This window comes from Capricornis sumatraensis, chromosome X, assembly GCF_032405125.1.
Source record: "Capricornis sumatraensis isolate serow.1 chromosome X, serow.2, whole genome shotgun sequence".
NCBI classification, from domain to species: Eukaryota; Metazoa; Chordata; class Mammalia; order Artiodactyla; family Bovidae; genus Capricornis; species Capricornis sumatraensis.
This window is the reverse complement of record NC_091092.1, coordinates 67,728,515-67,752,678: the sequence shown is the minus strand read 5'-3', so window position 1 is coordinate 67,752,678 and position 24,164 is coordinate 67,728,515. Positions and strand designations below refer to the sequence as shown.

At 34.7% G+C, this 24,164-nt stretch overlaps 1 protein-coding gene across 1 annotated transcript in view; it reads right to left on the bottom strand.

The window, feature by feature from the left end:
- Positions 1-21,857, bottom strand: part of HDX (highly divergent homeobox) — a 214,712-nt gene extending 192,855 nt beyond the window's left edge. The window contains exons 1-2 of the mRNA XM_068962922.1: positions 21,711-21,857; positions 14,995-16,113 (exon numbers count right to left, since the gene is read on the bottom strand). Coding sequence (XP_068819023.1) covers positions 14,995-16,113; positions 21,711-21,857 — 1,266 coding nt within the window. The remainder of the gene's footprint in view (positions 1-14,994; positions 16,114-21,710) is intronic.
- Positions 21,858-24,164: the final 2,307 nt, after the last annotated feature.

Sequence of the window (24,164 nt, the reverse complement as noted above, 5' to 3'; positions counted from 1 at the left end):
CTTCACCAATCAACTCAGGCTGGATTTCTGGGCTTATCTACTGGTAATGTCCTTGGGCAAGTGGGGCTTTTATCAGGGTCTATTTTGGGGCAAGGTCACTATCCAACAACTCTGAAGACAGGGATGAGGGTGTTTGCCACTGGCCCAGAATAGTTGAATAGAACTGCTGGCTTGGTATCTTGCTTATGTGAGGCTACAGAATGTACTCTTCAGTTGTTTGCCTTCTTTGTTCAGGCTAACTTTATTCAGGTATTTAGGGCTGGGAACTATACTCAAGAGTAGGCATGGCTATGAATTTGATTGCCTGCCTTGTCAGGGCAGCAGAATAGGCTCTATGACTTTCATATCACTTTGTTTGTGGACCCAAATCAGGCAAGACTATGTTCTGAATTCTGTGGCCATGTGGGCTCCAGATTTTATTCTTCAGATGGAGTAAGTCATGTCTGTGCACGCTTTTTAAGTTCCACTGTAAGCATGGCTGTTCGATTGGTTATATACCTTCTCATATGCTCTGATTAGGTTCCCTCTTCAGTTGGAATGAAGGTTATACTCAGAAATGGACTGGACTACAAATTATCTTCCCTGTCTATACTAAGCAAAAGAACCATCTCCAATGTCAGAAAGACTCTTTGTTGTCTTAACCCAAGCCAACACACTCTGAAAGTTCCCTTACTGAACAGGACCACTGATGTTCTAAAAACTATTGGCTCTGCTGCCCACCTCTTAGCTCAAGTGCTGTTGGGCCCCCAGAGCTTCCAGGAGTTGTTACCAGTTCTTTGAGTCTGATGGTGCGAGAAGACACTTTCCAAAGTAGGTTGGTCAGCAAAGCTCCTCTTTGAGAATTCAAATCAGACTGATCTGTACCCAATCATGGTCAGAAAGCAGCCTTAACTTGGTTCTACAGATGAACAAAACTGCTGGTTGGGATTACTATACAGCAAATACACTATCATAGTTGCAAATATGAATGCAGTTTTTCAAGATCCATGTGCTGGTTGTTGCAAGCCCCTCCCCCTTTCTTCATCGCAATCAGATTTGTAGTGGTCGAGCCTCACATATTCTCATGAGAATGCCCATGTTGCAGATTAGGTGTTCCTGCAAAGTGCTCCAAAATGTTGGGGGTGGGTTTGTTGTCCCTCAGTTGTCCCCTAGTTCTCTCTTCCTACAGGAGGAACAAAGGCTCAGTGGAGACCTGTACACATGGTGCTGTGTTGGCCTTGGTGAGAGACAAGGCAGCCAACATGTAGCTACTTCTCTTACCCTTCTAATGCAGTCTTTTTTATTCTCTGTGGTGCAAGAGGATGCTTCAGTCTCATCCGAATATTCTACTATTCTCTCAGTAGTGTCTTGTTCTTGAGTTGTTAGTTGTTAATACTTGTTAGTATTTTTGTTGTGAGGGGAAATTAAATTAAGAACAACCTATAGGGGCTTCCCTCATAGCTCAGTTGTTAAAGAATTTGCCTGCAATGCAGGAGACCCCTGTTCGATTCCTGTGTTGGGAAGATCCACTGGAGAAGGGATAGGCTACCCATTCCAATATTCTTGGATTCCCTGGTGGCTCAGCTGGCAAAGAATTGGCCTGCAATGTGGGAGACCTAGATTCGATCCCTGGGCTGGGAAGATCCCCTGGAGAAGGGAAAGGCTTCCCACTCCAATATTCTGGCCTGGAGAATTCCATAAACTATATAGTCCATGGTTATACATAGTCCATATATAGTTATATGTAGTCCATATATACAGAGTCAGACATGGCTGAGCGACTTTCACTTTCACTTTCATGTTGCCATATAGGTGACATCAGAATCCCCATGATAAAAACTCTTAACAAATTAGATATAGAAGGAACATTCCTCAACATAAAAATAAAAACATATATAAAAAGCTCACAGTTAACATATTCAATGGTGAAAGGTGGAAGCCTCACTTTTAAGATCAGGAATAAGACAAAGGTGCCAACTCTCATCATTCCTATTCAAGCTAGTACTGGAAGCCCTAGCCAGAGCAATAAGGCAAGAAAAAGAAATAAAAGACATAATAATTGGAAAGGAAGAGATATAGTTGGCTCTATTTTCATATGCCAAAATTTTATATGTAGAATCCCAAAGAGTCCACCAAAAAAAGTTTGAGGTAATCCATGAATTCAGTAAAGTAGCATGATACTAACACACAAAAATCAGTAACATTTCTACATACTAAAAACTGAATTATCCAAAAAAGAAATAAAGAAATAAAATCCCATTTATGATTGCATCAAGATAACAAAATACTTATGAATATATTAAATTGGGAAGTGAAAAATGTCTACTCTCTGAGCTATAGGACATTAATGAAAGAAATACAACAAGACACAAATAAGCAAAATGGTATCCTGTGTTCATAGATTGGAAAAATTACTATTGTTAAATAGTCAGTATTACCTAAAGATATCTATAGATTCAATGCAATTCCTATCAAGATTTCAATGGTGTTTTTTTTATAGAAGTATAAAATAATCCTAAAAATTTTGTAGAAGCACAAAAGACTCCAAATATCTAAAACAATTCTGAGAAAGAGAAGGGCAGGTGGTATCACATTCCCTGAATTCAAGCTATATTAAAAAACTATAGTAATCACTACAGGAAACAGTATGGAGGAGCCTTAAAAAATTAAAAATAGAACTGTTGTATGATCCAGTAATTCTACTTCTGGGTATTTTGCTGAGGAAAACAAATCATTTTTTTCAAAAATATATGCATCCTTATGTTCACTGCAGTGGTATTTGCAATAGCCAAGGTATGGAAGCTACACAAGTGTTCATCAATAGGTGACTGGATAAAGGAAAACCTGATACACAGTTACTCAGTCATTAAAAATGAAATTTTGCCTTTTGTGACATGGATAAACCTAGACTATCCATCTATATTTCACATAGACACTATGTTATGTGAAATAAGTCAGATAAAAACAAATATCATATGATCTCACTTATATGTGGAATCTAAAAAACAAATGAACAAACATAACAAAACAGAAACGGATTCATAGAGACAGAGAACAAACAGGTGGTTGATGTGGGGAGGGGTGTATGAGGGAAATAAGTTAGAGAAATTAAGAGGCACAGCTTCCAGTTGTAAAACAAATGAGTCATGGGGTAGAAATGTTCAGTGTGGGGAAATATAGTCAATAATAATGTAATCTCCTTGCATGGTGACATGCTAACTAGACTTATCATGGTAGTCATTTTGTAATGTATAGAAATATATAATCACTGTGTTATATACCAGAAACTCACATAGTGTTATAGGTCAATTATGAGCAAACAAGGTCATAAAAAGATCAGATCTGTGGTTACCAGATGCAGGGAGGGGAGAAGGAAAAATGGATAAAGGGGGTCAGAGGTGCAAACTTCTAATTATAAGATAAGCAAGAACTAGGGATATAATATACAACATGATTAATATTATTAACACTGTTGTATGTTATATATGAAAGTCATTAAGAGAGTAAATCCTAAGAATTCTCATCACAAGAAAAAAACGTTTTATTCTTTTATAAAAATCTATGTATATATAATATAATGGTAACCATTTCATGATGTATGTAAGTCAAAACACTAAGTTGTGCACCTTAAAACTTATATAGTTCTGTATGTCAATTATATCTATATAAAACTGGAAGGAAAAAAGCTACAGTAGTCAAAACAGTATGGCAGTGGCATAAAATACAGACACATAGCTCAATGGAACAGAATCAAGAGCTCAGAAATGAACTAATCCATATAAGTTCAACTAATATTTAACTACGAGACCAAGGTTACTCAATGAAGAAAAAACAATCTCTCTAATAAATGTTGCTGGGAAAACTGGATATTCACATGCAAAAGAATGAAACTAAACCCCTATTTTACATCACCCACAAAATTAAGTCAAAATGATTTGAAGACTAGCAACTGTAAGATTCCTAGAAGAAAATAGAAAAAAAAAAATATCCTCAATATGGATTTTGGCAATGAGATTTTGTATATTAAACCTAAAGCACACAATAAAAAATAAACAAGAAGAACTACATTTATTAAAAAGCTTCTGCATACGAAAAGGAAATGGCTGACAAAATATAAGGACAACCTATGGAATAGGAAAAAATATTTTAAAACCCTGTGTTTGGTTAAGGGTTAATATCCAAAATAGGCTTTAAAAACGCATCAACTTAATAGCAAAATAATAATAATGATAATAATAATTCAGTTAAAAATGGGCAAAGGACCTCAATTGACATTTCCCAAAGAAGATAGATGAATAGCCAGCAGGTATATGAAATGTGCTCAGCATCACTAACCATAGTTCAGTTCAGTTCAGTCCAGTCACTCAGTCGTGTCTGACTCTTTGCGACCCAATGAATTGCAGCACGCCAGGCCTCCCTGTCCATCACCAACTCCCGGAGTTCACTCAGACTCACGTCCATCGAGTCCGTGATGCCATCCAGACATCTCATCCTCAGTTGTCCCCTTCTCCTCCTGCCCCCAATCCCTCCCAGCATCAGAGGTTTTTCCAATGAGTCAACTCTTCACATGAGGTGGCCAAACTACTGGAATTTCAGCTTTAGCATCATTCCTTCCAAAGAAATCCCAGGGTGGATCTCCTTCAGAATGGACTGGTTGGATCTCCTTGCAGTCAAAGGGACTCTGAATAGTCTTCTCCAACACCACAGTTCAAAAGCATCAAAACTTCGACTCTCAGCCTTCTTCACAGTTCAACTTTCACATACATACATGACCACTGGAAAAACCATAACCTTGACTAGACGGACCTTAGTCGGCAAAGCAATGTCTCTGCTTTTGAATATGCTATCTAGGTTGGTCATAACTTTTCTTCCAAGGAGTAAGCGTCTTTTAATTTCTTGGCTGCAGTCACCATCTGCAGTCATTTTGGAGCCCCAAAAAATAAAGTCTGACACTGTTTCCACCGTTTCCCCATCTATTTCCCATGAAGTGATGGGACCAGATGTCATGATCTTCATTTTTTGAATGTTGAGTTTTAAGCCGACTTTTTCACTCTCCTCTTTCACTTTCATCAAGAGGCTTTTTAGTTCCTCTTCACTTTCTGCCATAAGGGTGGTGTCATCTGCATATCTGAGGTTATTGATATTTCTCCCTACAATGTTGATTTCACCTTGTGTTTCTTCCAGTCCAGCATTTGTCATGATGTATTCTGCATAGAAGTTAAATAAGCATGGTGAAAATGTACAGCCTTGACACACTCCTTTTCCTATTTGGAATCAGTCTGTTGTTCCATGTCCAGTACTAACTGTTGCTTCCTGACCTGCATACAGATTTGTCAAGAGGCAGGTCAGGTGGTGTGGTATTCTCATCTCTGTCAGAAATTTCCACAGTTTATTTGATCCACACAGTCAAAGGCTTTGGCATAGTCAATAAAGCAGAAATAGATGTTTTTCTGGAATTCTCTTGCCTTTTCAATGATCCAGTGGATGTTGGCAATTTGATCTCTGGTTCCTCTTCCTTTTCTAAAACCAGCTTGAACATCAGGAAATTCATGGTTCACATATTGTTGAAGCTTGGCTTGGAGAATTTTGAGCATTACTTTACTAGCATGTGAGATGAGTGCAACTGTGCAGTAGTTTGAGCATTCTTTGGCATTGCCTTTCTTTGGGATTGGAATGAAAACTGACCTTTTCCAGTCCTGTGACCACTGCTGAGTTTTCCAAATTTGCTGGCATATTGATTGCAGCACTTTCACAGCATCATCTTTCAGGATTTGAAATAGCTCCACTGGAATTCCATCACCTCCACTAACTTTGTTCATAGTGATGCTTTCTAAGGCCCACTTGACTTCACATTCCAGGATCTCTGTCTCTAGAAGAGTGATCACACCTTCGTGATTATCTGGGTCATGAAGATCTTTTTTGTACAGTTCATCCATGTATTTTTGCCACCTCTTCTTAATATCTTCTGCTTCTGTTAGGTCCATACCATTTCTGTCCTTTACCGAGCCCATCTTTGGGTGAAATGTTCCCTTGGTGTCTCTAATTTTCTTGAAGAGATCTCTAGTCTTTCCCATTCTGTTGTTTTCCTCTATTTCTTTGCATTGATCACTGAAGAAGGCTTTCTTATCTCTTCTTGCTATTCTTTGGAACTTTGCATTCAGATGCTTATATATTTCCTTTTCTCCTTTGCTTTTCGCCTCTCTTCTTTTCACAGCTATTTGTAAGGCCTCCCCACACAGCCATTTTGCTTTTTTTGCATTTCTTTTCCATGGGGATGGTCTTGATCCCAGTCTCCTGTACAATGTCACGCACCTCATTCCATAGTTCATCAGGCACTCTATCTATCAGATCTAGGCCCTTAAATCTATTTCTCACTTCCACTGTATAATCATAAGGGATTTGATTTATGTCATACCTAAATGGTCTAGCAGTTTTCCCTACTTTGTTCAATTTAAGTCTGAATCTGGCAATAAGGAGTTCATAATCTGAGCCACAGTCAACTCCCGGTCTTGTTTTTGTTGACTGTATAGAGCTTCTCCATCTTTGGCTGCAAAGAATATAATCAATCTGATTCCGGTGTTCACCATCTGGTGATGTCCATGTGTAGAGCCTTTTCTTGTGTTGTTGGAAGAGGGTGTTTGCTATGACCCGTGCATTTTCTTGGCAAAACTCTATTAGTCTTTGCCCTGCTTCATTCTGCATTCCAAGGCCAAATTTGCCTGTTACTCCAGGTGTTTCTTGACTTCCTACTTTTGCATTCCAGTCCTCTATAATGAAAAGCGTATCTTTTTTTGGTGTTAGTTCTAAAAGGTCTTGCAGGTCTTCATAAAACCGTTCAACTTCAGCTTCTTCAGCATTACTGGTTGGGGCATAGACTTGGATTACGGTGATATTGAATGGTTTGCCTTGGAAACGAACAGAGATCATTCTGTCGTTTATGAGAGTGCATCCAAGTACTGAATTTTGGACTCTTTTGCTGACCATGATGGCTACCCCATTTCTTCTGAGGGATTCCTGCCCACAGTAGTAGATATAATGGTCATCTGAGTTAAATTCACCCATTTCACTCTATTTTGTTCGCTGATTCCTAGAATGTCGACGTTCACTCTTGGCATCTCTTGTTTGACCACTTCCAATTTGCCTTGATTCATGGACCTGACATTCCAGGTTCCTATGCAATATTTCTCTTTGCAGCATCGGACTTTGTTTCTATCACCAGTCACGTCCAAAGCTGGGTATTGTTTTTGCTTTGGCTCCATCCCTTCTTTCTTTCTGGAGTTATTTCTCCACTGATTTTCAGTGCATATTGGGCACCTACTGACCTGGGGAGTTCCTCATTCAGTATCCTATTATTTTGCCTTTTCATAATGTTCATGGGTTTCTCAAGGCAAGAATACTGAAGTGGTTTGCCATTCCCTTCTCCAGTGGACCACATTCTGTCAGACCTCTCCACCATGACCCGCCCATCTTGGGTTGCCACGTGGGCATGGCTTAGTTTCATTGATTTAGACAAGGCTGTGGTCCTAGTGTGATTAGATTGACTAGTTTTCTGTGAGTATGGTTTCAGTGTATCTGCCCTCTGATGGTGAATGCAAATTAATATCACCATGAGATTTCACCTCAAGATTATTACAGTGCCTATCATCAAAGAAGACAAGAGATAAAAATTCTGTCACAGATGTGGGTAAAAGGGAAAACTTCCACCCTGTTGGTGGGATTATAAATTGGTACTGGCATTACACAAAACAGTATGAAGTATCCTCAGTAATTTGAAAATTAAACTGCCATACAATCAATCAGTTTCACTTTTGGGACTATATCTAATGGAGACAAGGATGTACTGTAAAACACTTTAAACTTTGCTCAATTTTTTGTGGCAGCCTGTATGGGAGGGGAGTTTAGGGGGCATGGAAACATGTATATGTATGGTTGAATCTCTTTGTTGTTCATCTGAAACTATCACAACATGGTTAATCAGCTATAAACCAATACAAAATAAAAAGTTTTTTTTTAAGACAAGAGATATGCGCCCTGATATTTATAGCAACATTACTCAAAATAGTCAAGACATGGAAACAACCTAAGTGCCCATCAACAGATTAATGGATAAAGAAGGTATAAAATATATAGAGAATGGAATATTATTCAGCCACAAACAGGATGAAATTCAGCCATTCACAATAACATGAGTGGACTCAAGGGCATTATGCTACATGAAATAAATAGAAGAGAGACAACTGATAAATAATCTTACTTATATGTGGAATCTAAAACAGATTTTTTAAAAAACCACCCTCATAGAAAAGGATACCTGATTTGCACTTACCAGAGGCAGGGAACTGGGGAGTGGGAATTGGATGAAGGTGATCAAAGGTACAAATTTGTACTTATAAGATAACAAAGTGCTAGGAATGTAATGTACAGCATCATACTATAGTTAACACTGCTGTTGCCTTGATATTTGAAAATTGTTAACAGAGTAGTTCCAAATTGCTTAGTAGTCATTTCATGTGAATAAAATCATTATGCTTAACACCTTAAATTTGCACAGTACTGTATATTAATTATACCTTAGTAAAACTGAAAAAAGATATACAAAATAAATACCAAAAAAGAAAATGAAAAGAAAAAAAATGCAATATGCCATGTTAACAAAATAAATAGAAAAATGCACATGAACATATCTCATTAGATAGAGAAATAGCATTTGACAAAAGTCCAAACCATATTCATGATAAAAGTACTCAACAAACCAGGAATAAAAGGGGGCTTTTATTCTTTATCATCCTGATAAAGACCATCTACAAAATCCCCACTGATAACACCGTATTTGTTAGACATTGATTGTTTTCCATTTAAGATCAAGATGATAAAGATGTCTTACTGCTTCTATTCAGCATTATATTGAAGGTTCTAGCAACTAGCTAATAAAAAGAAATAAAATGCAGTAAGGTTTTACACAAGTAAAACTATCTGTGTTAATAGATGGCATGATTTTATATAAATAAAGCTTTAAGAAATACACTAGTATTTAACTAATAGATTAGTTCAGTACTTTTCCAGGATACATTATCAATGTACAAAATTCAATCTTCAAATCCAACAATTAAATTAAGAAATTCCATTTAAAATAACATTAAAAGTTATATACTTATATATAAATTTAAAACAACAAGGGCAAGACTTGACTGAAAATTACAAGACACTGTTAAAAGAAATTAAAGAAGATCTAACAAGTATAAAAGCATACCATGTACACAGATCAGAAGACACATTATTATTATTACAAGAATATTCCCCAAATTTATCCACAGGTCAGCATGATGACTATCAAAATTCCATCTGTTTTTTCATAAAGTGATAAGCTAATCTTAAAATTCATGTGCAAATTTAAGGGACCTAGAATAGCTAAAGCAATTTAAATAAAGTAGAAGACATTTGGAGCACTCACATGTCCCAATTTCAAAACTTCCTACAAAGTATAGCAATTCAAATAGTGTTGTATCAGCATAAGAAGTATACACACATACATAGTCTCAAAACAATAGAACTTAGAGTCCAGAAATAAAGCCTTCCATATAATCAACTGATTTCAAGAAGGATGACAAGACCATTTAATGGGGAAAGTATTTAAATAAATGGTGATGGGACAGTTGGATATTCATGTGCTATATAATCAAGAAAAACTTCTAACTCATAATATACACAAAAACAAACTCAAAACAAATGAACCATCTATATGTGAGAGATACAATTATAAAATTCTTAGAAGAAAATATATGAGTCAGTGTTTGTTACTTCAGCTTAGGTAATAACTTCTTAGATACAATACCAAAAACACAAGAAACAACAGGAAAAAAAAAAACAGATAAATTGGACTTGATCAAAATTAAAAACATTTGTGTTTAAACGATATCCCCACAAAAGTGAAAAGATAGTGTATGAAGTGGGAGAAAATATTTGTAAGTCATATATCTGATAAGGATTAGTATAGAGAATATGAACTGAACACTTAAAACTCAAAGAACAAACGAACACTTAGAAAATTGCTAAATTTTCTGAATAGGCATTCTTCCAAATAAGATATTTGAATGACCAATAAGCACATGAAAAGAGAGTAAAAATTGTTAGCTGTTAGAAAAATGCAGATCAAGAATTCCATTACAGTGGCTATAATCAAAATCACTGATGTGACAAGTGTTTGTCAGGATGTGGAGAAACTGGAATCCTTTTACACTGATGGTTGGATTGCAAAGTGGTACAACCACTTCAGGAAAAAAAATTGGTATTTCCTCAAAACTTTAAGCATAAATCACAATATGAACTAGAAATATACTCCAGGATATATAGCCAAGATATATGAAAAAAATATTGCCACACAGAAATTTGTATATAAATGTTCATAGCAGCACTATTCATAATAGACAATGTGGAAACAACCCAAATGTTCATCAATTATTGAATGGATAAACATTCAATGCTATATATACACAATGGAATATCATTCTGCTGCTGCTAAGTCACTTCAGTCGTGTCCGACTCTGTGCAACCCCATAAACAGCAGCCCACCAGGCTCCGCCCTCCCTGGAATTCTCCAGGCAAGAACACTGGAGTGGGTTGCCATTTCCTTCTCCAATGCATGAAAGTGAAAAGTGAAAGTGAAGTCACTCAGTCGTGTCTGACTCTTAGCGACCCCATGGACTGCAGCCTACCAGGCTCCTCCGTCCATGGGATTTTCCACGCAAGATTACTGGAGTAGGGTGCCATTGCCTTCTCCATGGAATATCACAGAGCAATGTAAAAGAATGAATTATTGATACATACTATAAAATGGACCTTGAAAACATTATGCTACCTGAAAGAAGCCAGTTACAAAAATCCATCATATTGCATTATTCCATTTATAATAATGTTTAGAATAGGTACATCCATAGAGAGAGAAAGACTGATGATTGGCTAGTGCTGGGATGGGAGATTTGGTGTGCTAATGAGTATGTAGTTTATTTTTGAAATAATGAAATATTCTAAAATTAGATTGATACTGCTTGAACACATTTGTGACTATATTAAAAACTATTTAATTGTACACTTTCAATGTGTGACCACTGTACTATGTGAATTATACCTCAATAAAGTCATTTAAAATTATTCGTGCTAACTACAAGGGCTTCCCTAGTGACTCAGTCAATAAATAATCTGACTGCAATGCAGGAGACATGAATTTGATTGCTGGGTCAGAAAGATCACCAGAAGAAGGAAATGGCAACCCACTGCATTGTTCTTGCTTGGAAAACCCCTGGACAGAGAAGCCTGGTGGGCTACAGTCCATGAGGCTGCAAAAGAGTCAGACACAACTTCGCAACTGACTATGCTAACTACATCTATTCAACACAGATTACTATTTTTAAAAGTTGAGTATTTCTTGAGAGTTATTTTAGCAAAGTCATTCAATCTTACTGGCACTCCCTTTCCTCAGGTCAAAATACATTTGTATTGGTTTAGAAACGATGTTTAAAGTTTTTACAGCCATTAAATTTCCATATTTATTTTTAAAATGCACTTAAACCTATAAACACTGAATAAATTTGTAGGATACTATAAAAGTACTTCTACTGTTAGGGATACATTGTACTTATTTAGTACCTTTTAAAGAAAGTTCAAAATTCTCTAACTCTATTAACTTCTAAGTTCCTATGATGTCCATGAGAGTTGAGAAGACAGTTAATTATTAAGTAACAATAATAATTGCAACAAACCTGAATTTATAACATTTGTCTTCCAATATCTTCACATAGGTTATCATCAATTATTAATCTGTTATCAACATAACACTCAACAAAAATTGAAGTACTGACATGAACATAATATGGAAAATGAATGGTAGCTTGGAGCCAAATACGGTGGCAATCTAGCCCCAAAGGAATGGGGTCAGCCTGAAATAGAATTGGGCTATAATATCCTGGTATAGCTACCTCCTGACAGTTTCCGTATCATCACTTGAACACTTTATGTGGTATTCCACAGTGACTCTAAAGCAGAGCCAATTTCAACTTCCTAGCTTTCTCATGTATTCCTCAATTTGTATTCAGTCACCTACATAGCTTGGAACTAGACTATACTCCAGGAATAGAACCTCAGCTTGAAGATACTTGGCACAACAGAGAAAAGAGATAGATATCACTGTCGTATAGTCCCAAAGTCAGAAACTTAGAAAATTGCTTTCTTGCTTATACTTTCATAGCTAGAAAGTTGACAAGATGGTCATAGGTTTTATCTTGGTAAGTCCTGATGTACTAATAATACAGGTAGGTAATAGAACATCATCAAAATCTTGGAGGATAACTACCATGGGCTGAATGTTTGTATCCCAGCTGAATTCACATGTTGAAATCTAATCCCCAATGCGCTGGCATTTCGAAGTGGGGCATTTGGGAGATGATTAGATCATGAGAATGGAGCCCTCAAGAATGGGACTAGTTTCCTTACAAAAGAGATCCCAGAGAGCTTCTTGGCACTTCTAACATGTGAGAAGTCAGTGAAAAGATAGCCATCTATGAATTAGGAAGCAGACACTCACCAGACACTAAATCAGCCAGCACCTTGATCTGGGGCTTCCCAGACTCCAGAACTATGAGAAATAAATGTTTGTTGGGTTTTAAATCACCCTGTCTATGATATTTTTGTACTAGGAATCCAAATGGATTGCCATTAATCTTCATGGACTACACTTCCCCAGGCTGCCTAGGTTCCCTAAGATCTCCATTAATTAAAATAAAGGTGGGACATAAAACTAATCTGTCAATTATACTTCAATTTTGCAAACACTGTCTACCATACTGTCTCAGGTCAAGTCGGAGGAGGTCTGTTATAATATAAATAGAAATATATGGGCTTTTAATACTTAGATTATGGTGAAGTTGAGAGCTGATCTCCAGTCTTCTTTTAGTTATTTATTTCTCAACCACCCTGTGATAACTGTGGGCTGTGCAATATTCTACTTGAAATGGAATGTAAAGAAGACCTGGACTAGCAGAAGTTCATTAACTTTCCAACCATGATGTAACAAGTATAAGAAAGTTTATTTGCCAGGAATGTATAAGGAGCCTTGCACAGATTGTCATTTCATGTACAGCATTCCTGTGAAACAAGTATTATTAAATGCATTGTACAAATGAAGAAACTGTTACACTTGAGAGAGTTTATGACACTTGTCTGAGGGCACACAAATAGAAAGTAGCAGAGCCTAGATTTGAATCCAGGTCTGTCTGGTTCTAAATCCATGTCCTAATTTATGTCAGATTGTTTTTCTTTGAAGAGACTACTTTTCAAAAACAAAAAAAATGTAGCTAAGTTTTATTCCATTTAAAAGTTTCTTTCATATAAAATAAACTTAATTTATTTAAACTTTCAGTCAGGAAAGAAGATAAAGACTATAAAAATGTAAAACCATGGGAGCAATCAGTTTAAGAAAAACTAAAAATTAAACTCTGCACTCTCAAGCCTCCAAATATTCTATATTGTTAGGCTGTATGGTAAAGTAGAAAAAAGAAACCCCACATGATGCATTTCTGAGTTGGAATCTTGGTTCTGTCATGTATTGGCTGTATGATTCTAGACATGATATTAAAATATGGATAAAATGCTTATATGATCAGACTGCCATGAAGATTAAGTGAAATGAAGTATATAAATTTACTGATGGTGCGTAGTACATGTAAAGTCCTCAACAAATCATAAATGTCATTGTTATGATTGTTAGGAGTAACACTGAGGAGATAAAAAAGTACAAAAGAGTTAGGTGAATGAAAAGGGGTGTTGTGGAGGATCCTACAGGTATGGTTCAATGTTACTTTAATCATGCCTTAGGAAAGAACAAACACAGAAAAATGAAAAGATCCTTAATAAGAAGTGTCTACTAATGATGATGGAACACTCTTCTGTTAGAGGTAGGTGCCAGAGGGATACTTCCTATGCTCTTTTACTGCTTTTCATTTTGTAGCAAGGAGCTATAAGATAAGAGGAGTCAAGAGAAGTTGGTTCCTTATATTGGTTGAGAATAGCCTGGATGCATTTTAAATACAGATACAAAATACTGTGTTTGAAAACTAAAGGGTCTAACTAGTAGCAAGAAAAAATAGCAAACATTTCTGTCCTGCTATTCAAATTTTCTGAAGCAGATTTTTCAGAGAGATGATCTATGGCCTTAAGAGATATTGAGGTAGGTTTATACCTCACTGTTGAGATTATTTGTAGCATATATAAACAACTGAATATGTGAAACAGTAAAGAAATAACACCTATTTTTGCACAGGTCTAAAATTGTTTTAATTCTCACTCTTCCTTATAAAACAACACAGTATTGTAAAGTAATTATCCTCCAATTAAAAATAAATAAATTTAAAACAATAAAAAATAAATGTTTAAAAAAAGACAGTTTGGTTAATGCTGCACTTAATATTTTAATAAAGCATTTACTCAAAAAGAAAAAAAAAAGAACTAAAAAAAAAAAAAAGTTGGCTGAATTATCTCAGGCTCTGACTTCTCAACCATTGTCACCTAGCACAATGATTGACTTGCCTGGCTATGTACCCAGGGAAGGCACCACTCATCTAGTGACATCTTCCCAAACTGCAAGTAAAAACCATAACAAGAATGATCTATGTTCAAGAGGATGCATCTAGCCAATCTAGTCCTATTTTAGTGATGAGTAATGCCATGCTTCCCAAAGGCTGTTATTGCCTGGACCAAATCATTTTAAATGTCAAGAGAAGGTTGCTATGTTATAACAATTACTAACTTTCATGAAAAAAAGGACTCACCGTTTTTAACCATGACAAAGAAAGCATAAAATTCTTTAAAGAGTTGACTCCAAACTGCCATTTAGAAGAAAAAAAAAATTCAAATTACTTCAAAATATGAGTTAATTGACCCAGGTGTCAAGTCTAATTGATTACCAACACAATTTTTTACCAACAACTTTTTATAAAACCTTTATAAAACAAACTTACACATTACCTGGTAATTGTTTTGGTTTTGTGATAACCTCAATTGGTGTGATGATGCGAAATGTGAAGAAAAATTACTTCGTGATGGATTTGTATTACTGTACATTGCAGTAGATGCTGTATGTAATGAGGTCCGTGGTGTCAAATGGTTTTCTCTGTTTTGATACAGTACATTGTCTGACAAGTCTCTAATATTCACCATTTGTGAATTTGGCATATTTCTTCCTTGTCCAGGCAAAGTTGCACTTTGGTTCTCAGCTCGAAGGGAACTGCCACTTTCATAAAATCTTAAGTAGCTTGGTATCTGTGCTCCCATCAATGCCAATTCTTCCTCTCTGGCATACTCTTCATCAGCATCTCCAGTCTCCATTGCAATGGACAAACAAGTTCCTTCTGTCAAATTAGGAGGCTTCTGTGGGGCATTTCCTCCCAGAATTCTCTGTGGGTAATCACTAACTGCCAGTGAAAATACTTCACGGATTTCCAAATTTTGTGTTCTGCAGTAAGGGTCTCTAACAGATGGTTTTTGCCCACATAAGTTATGTGATGATAGACCTGTGTGTTCAGGCTTATATGATCTTTGAATTCCAACTGGTTCAATTTTGCAAGGTCGGTGGCACACAGATGGCTTTTGAGGTACCGTCATCTCAGAGGCTGGCATTGAAGAGCTTCCATAGTTTTTTTTTGTGTGATTGTATACAGAATTCCCAGCATTTAGCACACTTGTCTGTCTTGACAAAATAATTGTTTTTTCACCTAAGACTAAAGAGGCATTTTTACAGTGTGCTACTTGTCTTTGAACAGGAATGTGCAACTGAAACTCAGTATCATTTTTACTGGCTGTTTTCTGAATAGGGATTTTATGTGCTTCTGTAATTTGTGTATTTGAATGCTTGGTTGTCTCTTGTCTACTTGATGAACTGGCTGGACTGTATATACCAGTTATGATGACATCATTATTGGGTGATGTCCAAGAAGACTGTTGACTTGAGGGTGAAGCAATATTAACCACATTTCTGACTGTAATGTCTGGAGCAGCCAAAGAAGTACCAGAAACAGTTCCTGTTGTTGTTGCTCCTGATTCAGAATTCTTACTACTCATTTTTCTTCTCTTATTGCCAACCCACGTCTGGAAGGATAAAAAATATATATATTATGGAAAAGTTCTTAATAAAAAAAAAACAAGAAAATCAATTTCTATGTGACAGATTATATTCTCATTTGTCATAAAATCAAGGCCTATAGAAATTTAAAAGAAAAAATATATACAGTAAAGAAAAAGTAAAATATAAGGTCAGAGACCATCAGGAACCAGCACATAATAAATATCTAGAAACTTTGATGTGAATTATTTGTGAAAGTTTTTCTGTTGTGTCCAACTTTTTGCAATCCCATGGACTATACAGTCCAAGGAATTCTTCAGGCCAGAATACTGGAGTGGGTAACCTTTCCCTTCTCCAGGGGATTTTCCCAACCTAGGGATTGAGCCCAAGTGTCCTGCATTGCAAGTGGTTTCTTCACCAGCTGAGCCACAAGGGAAGCCCAAGAATACTGGAGTGGGCAGTCTATCCCTTCTTCAGTGGATCTTCACAACCCAGGAATCAAACCAGGGTTTCCTGTACTACAGGCAGATTCTTTACCAACTGAGCTTTCAGGGAAGCCCCTGAAACTGTGATAGAATAGTATTTTTGTTCTTCTCCTCAAAATCCAGCCAATTAATCTGTTGCAAGAACTTCTGTTCTATGAATATATCACAGCTTGTTTAATTTAATATTGCTAGGAATTTAGATTACTTTTAGAAATATTCACTATTATAAAACATATTGAAATACAACATTGTACATGCATCATTGTTCTATTGGTCCATTAGAATGCCATCTTAGAAGGAACATTGCTTGACTTTTGATGTTTTTAAATTACCCTCCAATGTATGAAAGTACTGATATCCCCACACCTCAACAACACTTTGCATTATCTTTTGTAGCATCTATTAGCCCAGGAGTTAAGAAAAGTTATATAATTGCTATTTAGATTTTAGTTTCTATGGTTACTTTCATTGAATTGTTTACATGTTACCTATACCCCCCCAAAAAAAACCTAATTTTTGTATTGGGGTGTTTGTCATTTTTAATTGATTTATAAGAGCAATTTTCTACTAGAGTTGGTAGCACTTTGTCACAAGTTGCAAAATCTTTTCCAGTTTGTCATTAATTTATGGTAGCTATTTTCTTCTTTATGCTTTTATCTACTTACTGAATTTTATGCACTGAATATATATTACTTTTGTTTTCTTTTAGCTTTTCTTTTTTCTTTCTTTCCTTTTTTTTTTGACCACCTTATTTATTTTCCAATTGAAGGATAATTGATTTACACAATTTTGTTGTTTTCTGTCAAACATCAACAAGAATCAGCCATGGGTATAAACAAAAAAAATCAATAAAAATAATATCAGTGGTTGACATTTAAGATTTGATTATAAAATATGTACTTTTATATAAGTATTATAACAATCAGTGTTATTACAGTGAACAATCATTCCTCTTAAAATGTGCAATAATTATTATGCTCCATAAAACATTCAGCAAAATTTATAATTAGTTTTAAATGCATATCATCTTATAAACTACTAAAACACATTAATCTATTTAAGAACTTCAAAAAATAAATAAGTGAAAACATTAAATGACCTAGTCTTGCATAAACATAGTGCTAGGTGTATTTGGTTAATTTAATGGGATGTACTTTTGAAGACTGCACAAATCATCCAATTTTCAATGCATATTTATATTGTATACCACATCAGATGTTGTAAAACTATAAATAAAAGCTAACACTGAATTCCATTATGTGTTTTTACATATAAGCTACTTTGCTAGGCATAATTTTTCTAATTTTATAAATGAAGAAACTGAGATTCAGAAATATTAAGTAGCTTGTAGAAGAATCTCCTGACCAGTTACCAGCAGAGCAAGGAATCAAAATCAATTTAATTTTTACCTCAATGAACATTATCCTTTCACTATGGTGAGAAATTCCTGAAATGGAGTTGGCCGTTTCTGTGGGTCATTTTAATTTTATAATTAGTGCTTATCTAATAAAATGTTCCAGAAACAGAGGTGCTCACTCCATTGTGTTTCACATGAGGCTGTGGGAATTTAAAACTCACTCTTATGTAGTTTACTAAAGAGTAGAAATGAGGATTACAAGCAGAGAGACAAATGAATATAAATGTCACAAAAGAAAGAGGTAGGGGAAAAATACAAGATTTTAAAGTATATACTCAAGAGTAATATTTAAGAAGAAATGTTTGTGAATAAGAATAATTTCAATTTATGGTTCAAAAAGGTGAATATTACAAATACTCAAAATAAGTCACTGTGTTATGACTTTTCAAGTAAGAATATGCACAGGAAGCATGATGCTTTGTAATTTTAAAATTTAAAAATTTCCAATTAGAAAGCACAGTGAATTGATAAAATTTGAACTCAAGATCTACTACATCTGGAGGGCAGCTCTGGGCAAGATTTCTAAGAAAACAAACAACCCGTCATTTTCCCATCATAGTATCTATCTTAACACAAGAATTTTAACAGTGATATTATTACATTGTAAATTTATGGCTTACTTTAATAGTTTTATAGTTCACATATGTAATTAAATAGTTTACTAGGTATTTATATCATATACCCATGAAAAGCAAAATGCAATAGAGTATCAAATGAATATGCAACTCAGGTATCTAACAATCTCACTTGTTCAGAATGCAGCCAATATAGATGTCACAAGATCCATGTACTTTACTGAAAGGAAAATCCTTGATCTTAAAACACTTAATCTTATTTTACACATAATTTTTACCAAACCTGGTATCCTAATCTATAGTAAATTAGAAATAACAAAACAAGAGGGGTGGTAATTGTGATTGCTGTTGGAAACACCTTGATAGCACTAAAACTAACAATTTTTATTAAATATTACTTGCTAAAAAAAAGAACAGAAAATCATAAGAGAACGATGTGAGGAATCGTTAAATGTTTGGGGTTCTTTAGTAAAGGAGAAAATCACCTTGTATACCTTACCATGTTATAAGCATTATTATTTTATAGCACAGTATAGTAATTGATTTCCACAGTAAAACTCTGAGTCAAAAAGTAAAGATTCAGTTATTTTCAACAGTCTCTATTCAAATAAAGCAGGAAAGTATATAGTTAAGAAATACTTTATATTAAAATGTCAAAAGTAAAGAGATTTCATTACCTAAGAGTTCCCAATAACTGAATTAAATTTTACTAAAAGTCATTCAGCTACAGGATCCAAAATTGACCAAGGCATATAGAATATAAATGATTCTCATTCCAAAAGTTTCATTGATCAGAGGGAAAAAAATGGGTCAATCAAAATTGATATGATGAGCATTTGGGGTTTGGAACTAATAAAGTGACATTACATAGAAAAAAAGAAAGATAATGAACTTGGATAACCTATCCTTGGTGTCCATAAAATTATTTTTCAATCAACTTTTTAGAAATTCAATGTCTCCAAACTTTTCCTTTTTCTATACTCCCTTCTTTATTATCCTGTTCTTTTGCCCAACAATATATATCTTTATATAGATGTATAGATATGCTGTGCTTAGTCACTCAGTCATGTCTGACTCTTTGCAACCCCCATGAACCCCCACCAGCCCACCAGGTTCCTCTGTCCATGGGATTCTCCAGGCAAGAATACTGGAGTGCATTTGTCATCCCCTCCTCCAGGGGATCTTCCCAACCCAGGGATCAAACCTAGGTCTCCCGCACTGCAGGCAGATTCTTTACCATCTGAGCTACAAGGAAAGCCCAAGAATACTAGAGTGGGTAGCCTATCCCTTCTTCAGGAAATCTTCCCAACCCAGGGATTGAACTGGGGTTTCCTGCATTGCAGGTGAATTATTTACCAGCTAAGCTACCAGGAAAGCATATATATATATATAGGTGTTTTAACCTTTTAAGTACTTTACACATTGCGATCAAGTTCTTAGCACAGTGAGATTTCAGTTCTTTTGAGAAAAAGCACAATAAGTACTATATTAAAATAATAAGGGAAGATCTCTTTCAAGTAGAATATGTAGACCTAGCAAAATATCAGAGGCAGGGGAGGTTGTGGAATAGTGAGCCTATAAACAACTCACTTCTCCTCTGGCTAAAAAGCCACCAAAACTGTGCTGAAATTTAGATTAGGAAGAGGGAATTTCTGTAGAATTTACACTCTCCTAGTACAGAGAGAAGGAATCCATTTTACACTATTCCATATACCTTACATAATATTTTACTTGCAAACTTGCATTCTAGAAAGTTCCTGTCTTTCATTTCCATTATTATAGAGTTCACACAGTTTGGAGCAGAAATATAAGCATTTGTATTTCAACACTCTCAATATTCAAGTACAGTCAAATAAGTCATTAGTGGGAAGATTGCAACAGAAAATTGGAAATATGAAAGGTCACAGTCCACAAAGTAGCTGCCTAAGAAGACTTTTCACTTTAAAATAATGGTTAAAAAAAGAGATAAGAAAAGAAAGAAGTTGCTGCAAAAAACAACAACAACAACAACAACGAGTTTTTACTTATAAAATAGAAATCTCAACTTGAAATATTACACATTTAAAAATTTTCCTAAGGCCACTAGTTTTTTTCCTCAAGTTTACCAAAGGGACTGCAAACAATTAATTTAAAGCTATCAATAAGAGACATTTGTAGTTCTTACACAAATCTGAGTATGATCTCAGCACAGATATCCTGGATATCCGCCCCCCTCCACTAGAATTGGTGACATAATCCCCATATGAAAGTAAATATATCCTTCAGTCAAAAAAATATTTTTTTCCAAAGAATTCTTATCAAGATATTTTATCTTTGGGGGTCTTTGAATGTTCCTTCAACAGAAAAATAAACAAAGTCCTCTCTGTTACCAAACTAGCCTAATGAATGACAAAATTGGGGAAGTTGCTGATCTTTGAATCCCTAAATTTTCAAGCCAGCAGGATTTATAGCATTTTCAGACAATCATAAAAGGACCTATATTCCCACTATTAAATTTGTGACTAGTTCTGTTACATTTATCTCTTGCCTCCTCTTTGTCACCTTCTCACTGCCATTCCCAAATGTGTAGCAGCTCTGATTTTTAATAGCTAAATAATTATGATTGTAAAAAAAAGAATTTTTTTCCCCCTAGGGATTTTCTGTCCCTTACCTTGTAACCCATTAAAATGCATACATTTTACTTAGAAGGAGATGTGGCATTTATAAAAAGCTAGATTTTCCTAAAAAGACATAAAAACTAAAGTCATAAGTGCCCAATGAAAAAATTCAAACACTTCAAGAAAATATGTGAAGTCCCTTGGTAGATGCATGTTTTATTGATATCAATTTGAAGGGTTATATCTATATTATTCTAGGTATAAACAAAGCATGAGATCAATAACTAATCCTAAAGGTACCTATTAGTTCAAAGGACTGGGATTTTTTTAAAGATATATTTAAAATGAAAAATTTTAGTGCTTTCAAGCTATTTGTAGAAAAAAACATACTAAATAATTGTCTTTATTAAAAATAGTAATTTTATACAAGGGAAATTAAGCTGTTTATAAAGTTAGTGACTTCATATCCTGATAGTTTTTCTCATATTAAGCAATTATTTCTTGCAATAAAAAGTATTAAATTCAAGAGTTTAAGACCTGAATACTTACCCTGACTACACTGAAGTCCAGCTTAGTCTCCTGTGCACACTGTAATATGAGCTGAAAGCAATTTTTACTTTGATTTGTCATTCCATTTTCATAATAACGTTGTAAAATCCTTTGTTGCTCTACAGTAAATACAGAACGTAGATTCATCTAAAAATAAAAGAAGATACTCTGAAAATTGGAATAAAAATGGATATGTGTAGAGTTTGCATGCTTTTGTTTTTATAATAACTTCAGTGCTTTCAAGCTGTGAGATTTTTTTAAAGTGAAATATTTTCAGTAATGGGCAATAATTTGTGTGCCAAAGGGAGACAGGTTCTCACTGAAAATTATGCATAATGTGAACACTTATTGAACTTGTTCAGAAAAAAAAAAATCAACTTTAAAGACAAAAAATGAGAAAGCCCTTATCTGGATAGTGTCAGTGCATAAGGAAAAAAAGTTCTTTCACCAAAATAAATATTTATGGCTAGTAAAGCCAGAGATTGGTAGCCATACATGGTCAATTATCAACAGGGAAACTCACTGTTCTTTGTCAAGTAAAGCATCTGTCATATGTCTTACAGATAGAAGCTGTGCTCTGGAACAAAAAGGCGCTATTATTTTTTTTTTTTCTTTTTCTGGGATAAAGAGGTTTATTTTATACAAGAGTCAAAATCTCTCTTTAAAGCTTAAAAATAACCAGGAAGGTTTAGTGACTCTGAAAATGTGTTTGCTTTAGGCAATACTAAACAAAATAATTATTTTTAACAGCTTCAGTATGTAAATCTAAAGTAAAAATCATGTACATTTTCCTAAAAATAAGCCATGTACTTGTAACTGACATCATAATTAGGCAAGAGAAATTTTTTAAAAACACAGTACTCTTTCTGTTAATAGGCAAGATGTTTAATATTAAGGGAACAACTCTGTGAATCTCACAAATAAGAGGCAAGCCAAGCTCTTCATGAAGGAGATTAATTCCAGTAGTACATTTTATAAAGAAGAACACATAATTAGATGAAGGCAATTTCAGGTTTCTTTTAAAAGTTGTCACATCAAAACTGTTATGCCTAAAAGCTGACAGAAAGAAAACCTTTCCAAGGAATGAATCCTTTTAAAATTAGGGAAACAGCAGCAACAAAAACAAACCAAACAGAAATCATTCCAATATACTGGGTATGCAAACAACTAAGTACACTGATGTGGAAAATAACTTCCCTTTTAAAAATATGTTGAACAATAAAGAAGTTTCATAAAGAAATTAAAGATAGTCAAATAGATATCCAGTGCAATCTGTACATACGGCTTTTTTTTCTTGACCATACAAATGTCTTCCTATATAATGTTAAGAGATTCGATGAGAGAAATTCACATGTAGAAGAGGGTAGGAACATTCAGAAACAAATTACAAAGAGACTGCCAATGTGGAAATGTAAACCTCTTATCTGAAAACTGACCAAATTTTCAAGAATGTTTGGGCCAGAGTGTAGGGACAATATTCATCAAGGCAATATTACTATCATGTATGCCAGTTTTCAGAGCAATTTCGGGTTCTTTTTCCTAAATGGTTCAGCTACAGTCAGGAGATGAAGTTCAAATACCTGAAGTACCTCATCTGGTGTGGATTAAGAAGTAAGGTACTTTGGAATGAGATTTGAGGAAAATATATAACAAAGTTATATATATTATAGTTCAACTATAAGTTATAATTGATTTTTTAATTACATAAATTAAGACTTTTAGTTGGAGTTTTAATATCAAACTCTCAAAAATTAATAGAATGAATAGACAAAAAAGTAGAAAGATATAGTAGACCGGAAAAGCACTGTGAAACGACTCAACATAGTTAAGGTTTATATAATTTTCAAACAACAGCAGGATACAAATTATATTCAAGTTCCCATAGAGTATAAGCCAGCAGACACTGGACCATATCCAGGGACATAAAACAAGGTGCAAAAATTTCATGGTCTAAAGGTATTGAAATCATAGAGTCTGATCTCTTATCACTGTGAAATTATGTTATAAATCAATATCAAAAGATATTAGGAAATGACCCTCATATTTTCAAGTGCAATGTGACATTTACCAAGAGAGATCTTTGACTTAGCCATTGAAAGCCTCAATAAAGTTAAAAGATTGAAAAAACACAGAGGGTGATTGCAGAGAAGAAAGCATTTAAATGAGAAATTAATATCAAAATGAGAAATTAATATCAAAGATTTTTAAAAATCCCATGAATTTGGAAATTGAATGTCTGCTTTTAAATGCTGGATGTATCTAAGAAATCATAACAAAGAAAATTAGAAAATATCCATAACAGTACAAAAATGGAAATAAAAGTATTTTTTAATTTATTTTTTTAAATTAATTAATTTATTTTAATTCAAGGCTAATTACTAAACTACTACAATATTGTAGTGGTTTTCGCCATACATTGACATGAATCAGCCATAGGTGTACATGTGTTCCCCA